Source organism: Nanorana parkeri, unplaced genomic scaffold, assembly GCF_000935625.1.
Source record: "Nanorana parkeri isolate BGI_ZX_2015 unplaced genomic scaffold, ASM93562v1 scaffold164, whole genome shotgun sequence".
Classification (NCBI taxonomy): Eukaryota; Metazoa; Chordata; class Amphibia; order Anura; family Dicroglossidae; genus Nanorana; species Nanorana parkeri.
In genome coordinates this window covers 1,733,094-1,739,849 of record NW_017306432.1, presented here as the reverse complement: position 1 = coordinate 1,739,849, position 6,756 = coordinate 1,733,094, and the positions used below count along the sequence as shown (strand labels likewise).

Genomic DNA, 6,756 nt, shown 5'->3' with positions numbered 1-6,756 from the left:
TAGGTTAAGGGCAAAGTCACATAATAGTGGTTAGTTAGCTCTGCAGCTGCCCAGATCCCTTTTCCCTAAAGACTGGGAACCTGGGTGTATAAGACATACCCAAAGAGTAGAAACTGGACAGCGAGAGTGAATCTTCCAAGGGAGGCGTTTACAGAACAATAACAAATTATTCACTTTCGATAAACTTGAAATGCTTTAAAAGCCTCTTCAAGTTCAAATTGTTTATAAATGAGTAACAATATACCCCCTTAATAGCTGTGTGCTTTGCCCACAGAAAACATGGAAGCTTACTTAAGGAATGTACACAGCATGTTTATTTTTCACAGTGGACAGAAATAGACCTATTTTTCTAATTAGAGAACCAATGTATGCATTGAATGAAAACCCATTTATTTTACTAACTGTTTACTCCTATTCCATATATAGATTGCTGGCAGTGCACACAAATTAGTGGTTTGCTGCTACAGAACATAAATTAGATTTTATGAACGCCAGGTATTGTTTTTTTCTTTTATACTTAATGAATAGTTATTTATACTACGTTTTCTGCTATAAATACCAGTCTACAATGTTATGGCTGTTACATAACTATCTGGCAACACAAAGTGTAGTGGTAAAACTTGACACCCCAATTATAATTCTAACAAAGTGTTGTATAATACCTACCGTAACTAATTTCAGGAGTCATTCAGCCAAATATTGTGAATATTACACTTAGATATTAATTAACATAGAAAAAAATAACCTTCCTAAGAAATTAAGGCTTCTCCATAAGTAGTTTAAGACGATTTCTATTTAAAATAGTAAAAGAAACGAAACATATTCACTTGTTAATCATTTTGTTGATCATGGTTAAGGGAAATTTTAAATTTAATTGAATACAAATTTAGCTATAGTCAGCTTATTTAAGTTTACAAGCAGTCAAGAAATATCAATCAGTAACCTATTAATATACCTGTGCAGAAATTAGAATATTCACTTTGTTTACCTTCATCACAGTTTGCACAATCCTTTGCACCAGATTCACCATACTTCTCATAGAACTTGTGGAGGAAGCTGCAGCTTCATCTCACATGATTCTATGAAGTGTACTCCAGTCAGTGTGGTAAAGCTGCAGTGGTTTCATCCAGGGGATGGTGTTTGGAACAAATTGACCTGCATCTTTAAAGGCTCAGAAATTGACAGCATTGCTAACTATAAGGATTTAGTTAGATGATTGACCAAATGAAAAGTAAGCTAGTCATAAATGACTAGACTTCACTTCGATCGCTCAATTTACCCATCCACGCTAAACAGCATGGATGGAAGAATCTCCCTTATATTGTATTGTATCCAGATCGTCTGAATATTCAAACAAACCTTGTAGTTCAAAACCGCACTTCTTGCAGCCAATGAGACCAGAATAATAAAGCGGTGCTCATAGTGACAGCAAAGGATGGCATCGTGCAGAAATCACAAGAGAAAAGTCACCAGCATTCCAGAGATGTGAAATAATCAACTCAGATTCATTCCTAATGCGTCACATACATAAATGACCCAATGTTTTGGGACCACCCCGCATGACCAAAACGTTGGGTCATTTCGATATTTGATGCAGTAACTGTTTGGCTGTCAATTCAGAGGTGCCAACAGGGCCACCCTCAGCTCTAATTTAATCTCGTTCAGCTGTGTATGGCCAACTTGTAGGCTTGCAGTCACTCTGCAGGCTGGATGAGTCGGCTACATAAAATAATTTCATATTTGACTGGAGTGAACTTCAAGACTAGTGTCACCTTGATAAAAATGTGTTTAAAGCCAAAACCTTTTTTTTGTGTTGGATAGAGTAGAGAAACCCTGTCAGTTTCTTTCTTATGTCTGTGGCCCAGTGGGGGGATTTCATTTTACTTTATGTCGTAACATGTGAGATGTGAGAGGAAATATCTACACAGTTAAGAGAATTTCTCTCTTAGGCAGTTGTAATATTTTGGATTTTCCAGCACTTTATGACAGCAGTCACCAGGACAAATAGAAAGGGTAAAGCTATGTAGTGGGTATCCTTTCAATAAAAACTTTACAAAAATGAAGAAAGGAGTGCCATACCATTTGTTATGAGTCCAACATACAATATTTGTTTGATTTCCTCAAATGCAAGTAATCTATGACAGGGTGTACACTATCTCTGGCAAGGCTGCTCCAAATGTACGAAAGGTCCACAAGGGGACACTTTCAGTCAAATCTAAAGAAAAGAAGAATGAAGCACCAGAACATTTATTATGAGTCAAAAATAGAATATTTATTTCCTCATATTACATATGCCAATGTGTGTTGGGGCACATTCAATACCAATGAGTGTGTTGGGGCTTCCACCTGCCCCGTCACATATCTTGGGGAAGCTTGAAATGACGAGGGCAGCCTCTCTTGTAGCTCCAGTCCGAGAACCCCTGAGTGGTAGAACAGGCGTACCAAGGCACAGAGTGGCACGAGTGCTGGGAGATACCACTACTGATAGAAGACACTGGTCTCTGAGAAGCACTTCAGGTGGAGGTAAACGCAGAAGATGCTACACCAGTGCATACAGTGCAGAACAGATTGTAATTGGATGCAGGGTGAGTTGTCAACGTGCAGGCAGTGCAGACAGGAGCGTTGTCAAGAAACAAGCCAAGGTCAGGAATGTGCAGGCAACATGGTACAAGGCATAAAGCAGAAGCAAGGTCGGGGGACAAGCCGTGGTCATGGGAATCTGGAGCAGCAGAAGAATGGTCAAAACAAACCCGGTCAGTATTGGGTAATCAGAATCAGGATCACAAGTATTTAGGGAAGCTGAAGATCACACAGCAACGAGAGCTAAGGTGTCACAGTCTAAATAGCCCATCTGGTGCCACAATTCAAAGTATGTTCACATGCACGCCTGTGCACAGGCTGAGTGTGTGCACAGACATGTGCGTGCTTGTGCAGAGGCGCAAGGTCAGACATGATTCTAGAAACCAAACCAGAAGTATGTGCAGACGCTCTCGTACCACCTCTGGTTCTAGCTTCTTGACAGCCCCTTTATCTGGGCTAGAAAAGTATGCTTTTTCTTAATTAAAATATAAACAAGTATAACATTTCAAAATCACGAAAACATTTTTAAAAAAAATAGTCAATCCAGGTCAAACAATTGAGTTTATTAGAAATTATCAACTTATGCTTTAAAAATATAATTATGCTGATGCTTTAAAAACGATCTTTATTCAAATATACTGTATGTATTTGATCTATTATAAAAATAATTGAACTTAACAACATTTAATTTTAAGGTAGAAACAGTCTATCAATAATACTGTATCCTTCAAATTGCTGATTATAGTGACTAGTTCTACTCTTTCTTGGCAGATTATGGATTGCACGATGCCAGTGATCGGTGAGCATCAAGCAGAGGATCGACAAACAATTGCTGATTTAGTAGTGACCAGGATGAATCAGGCTCTGTCCAAAACTCCAATTCCCTCCCCACAGAGACCAACAGCAACCACCCAGCCACAGGTATCTAGATCCCAAATAAAAAGTCATATATCATTATCCTGAATACATACAGAAGCAAGCAATATCATGGTAAGTTATTAATTAACTGCAAAAAAAAAACAATTCAGCCATTTCTTTTGGATGTGGCAGTGGAGGAGCTATAGTGGTCAGGTAAGCCTCAAGACTGAATGTATAACACCTTGGCTTGACTGCTTGTACCCATCACATGTAGTGTCTGGTGCACTGTTGCTATTTGTAGGTAGGTTTTCTTGTAACCACTTAAATTGTATGCATGGCCAAACTTTTTTTTTCGGATAGAGTATGGAAGGGTTGAAGCTCCGTCAGTTTATTGTTTGTGGTCTTTGTCCGGTTTGGGAAATGACCCTTTACTCCCTGTCCAGGAGACAAGACAGGAAGGAAGACAAACAAGGTTATTCACAAAAGGGTGAAAAGTTTGGAGAAGGCAGAAGAAGTCAACAATCTAGGCCAACATAGCTGAACTGGAAAGTGAGCTGAATTGGAGATTGTTTCCAAATGAGCTATTCTGGCTTAGATTGTTCATGTGAAAATCTCTACAAAGTATGGGGAATACGCCTCTTAGTTGTCATCGGAGAGGTGCCCCCAGTACAACCTTCTGCTTTTGAATGCTTGGCCTTAAAGGAGAACTATGGGGTGAGTGAATCACACTCATCCCCATAGATAGAGCCGATGTGTGACATTAAAATTGTCACACATTGGCTCTACTGATCGGGAAGTGAGCGAAAACATACCGCCGCTCGCTCACTTCCCATTCATCTCCCTGCAGAGAGCGATGACTGTCAGTCGGCGGGCATAACTGAATCTGCCTCTAGATAGGCAGAGCCCGCTGTCAATCAGCCAGCGGGGTGGGTCTTGACAGTATTGTTGGGATCCGTCCAAGCTGCGGTGCTCTCAGCATATAGCAGGCAATAGCTCGCTATATACTGAGCTTTGGGTCACCGGAGGATGGAAGTATATGTTCACCGGTGACCCTAAAGAGAACTATGGGATGAAAAGGTTACCCCATAGTTCTTTTTTAACTACAATAAATTACAAATGGCAGCCTGAAAAAAAGAAATTTGAGACTTTGAGCAATTAAGTGTTGTGGCTGCCTAAGAAGCATAGATGTAAAATGGTTTTCTTTCCCCGTATGTATCTGAGATGGGATGCAAGAACACTGCTATACTTAAAGTTTAACTTACACTGCAATGCAAGGACTGCTTATTGCATACGACCCCCTCCCCCAAACTAAAATCACTGAATTATATCTGTGGAGAACATTAGAACATTTGCTTACCTTATAACACAAAAAGCTGAGGGGTAATTATATTTTCTAACTTTTCTCCACAGGTTCAACACAGTGATTTCAAATGTGGAGTGGGAGCAATATGGGGCATTTTAGTGTAAGGTCTGCTTTAAAGTGAGCCTGTATTAGTATCTACATGTGCTCTATTAACAATAGGCTTTAAGACAGGTCCTTACTAATCTATTTAGCTGCAGGTACTGTGGGGCAATTCATCACATCACTAAAAGTCTCAGCAGATGCACTGAAACTGTTTAAATGTCAGCAACTCAGCTCCCCCTGTTTCCCCTCCCAGAACTCCTGCTTTGTGGTTATATTACAGATTAGCAGGGTGGAAGGTGAAGCTGAACTGCTGAGAGGGAGACTTGAAAGGCTTGACTGTTTCTGTGGTAATATTTGCTCCATACTGCCTGCAGCTACAGAGGTATGTGAGGACTTGTTTAAAAACTCTGGGGATAGCAAATAAAGTGACACTAAACTAACTATTGATAAAAATGTATCTTATTTGTGTATCACTCGGCAGTAGATTCTCAAATCATCTCTGAATTAGTGCTGACACTGTCCTTCCTTCTGGACAGTGGTCACGACACACACAGGGACCAAGGTGAAAAAATGTAAAGTATCCACCACTCCAAGCTCACTCCCGTGATGGACTACAATCTCAATACAAATAAAAAAACTAAATGTGAGATTGTAGTCCATCATTGGAGTGAGCTTGGAGTGGTGGCTACTTTACAACACACACATGGACCATAGGGAACAAAAGTAACGGGTAGCAGGCTGTTCACTTTGCAAGGACATATTCTATGTGCATGGGAAGTTTCCTTAGCTTAGTGGCTGTGGTAAAAATTTACTCGGGAGGGAAACGGGTTTGACACACATGATAAAACTCCCAGTTTAACTCAAAATATACCCCAGTGGTTGACGGAAACCGGGATACAACAAAGACTTAAAATGCTCAATGCAAACAAAGCAGTGGGTCCGGATAACCTGCACCCCAAGGTACTTAAGGAATTAAGCCAGGTTATTGATTACTGCAGGGGTAGGCAAGTTTGGCACTTCAGCTGTGGTGAAAATACAAATCCCACCATGTCTTTGCCTCTAGGGGTCATACTTCTGGCTGTCTGAAGCTAGCAATTCCTTATGAGACTTGTAGTTCCACAACAGCTGGAGTGCAAAGGTTGCCCACCCCTGCATTACTGGAATAGCCGAAAGACAATAGACTTTGCAATCTATCCACCCGCTGTGATGTCAATCAATACTGCACCGCTTGTAGTCCGAGTCAGATTGTAGTCAGAGGCAGCGGCCCCTCAAAATAGAGGCACCTCACAGCAGATGTGCCAGTCGCAGATACAATATATTATCCTTATCACATATTGTACATGTATATAAATATTACCTGTTGCATGCAGCATGTGTTACCACTAGGGGATGCTGTGCAGCCATACAGTACGTACTTTATATTACACCCAATAAAAGTCTTATAATTAAGTTGATCTTTTTTTCTTGAAAAATCAGTTAAAAATAACTGCCATGAGTGAGGTTGCTATTTTATGACACACAGTATAAAGAAGTGCCTCTAATATCTGAATTGTCCAGTGAACATTGCGATTGCAACCTAATTCTAAAATGGAACTCTCCACAAGAATTTGAAATGGTTCAGATTAGACTCTTCGTATTGATTACATTGTGTGGTAGTACTGCATGAGATGTTGTCTAATGACATTGTTGTAGTAACAGTAAGAGAACTCCAGGCAAATAAAGTCTTAACCCTTGCAGTGGGGCTGCGCCTACTTCTATACAGTCTATAGCAGTGGTTCTCAACCCGTGTAACCTCGGGACCCACATGTTTCCTTGGTCATTAAGGCGTGACCCAAAAATGATTTCATTTCTGAAACATTTAAATTTATTACTCAAAACAACTTGTGCAGTATTCAGCAACATTATATATATAT

General features: G+C 40.1%; 1 protein-coding gene across 1 annotated transcript in view; it reads left to right on the top strand.

Annotated features, from left to right (window-relative positions):
* The window catches only part of SYN2 (synapsin II), a 279,216-nt gene that overhangs the window by 229,603 nt on the left and 42,857 nt on the right, over positions 1-6,756 (top strand). Inside the window, exon 13 of the mRNA XM_018554553.1 lies at positions 3,352-3,501. Within this exon, the coding sequence (XP_018410055.1) occupies positions 3,352-3,501 (150 nt within the window). The remainder of the gene's footprint in view (positions 1-3,351; positions 3,502-6,756) is intronic.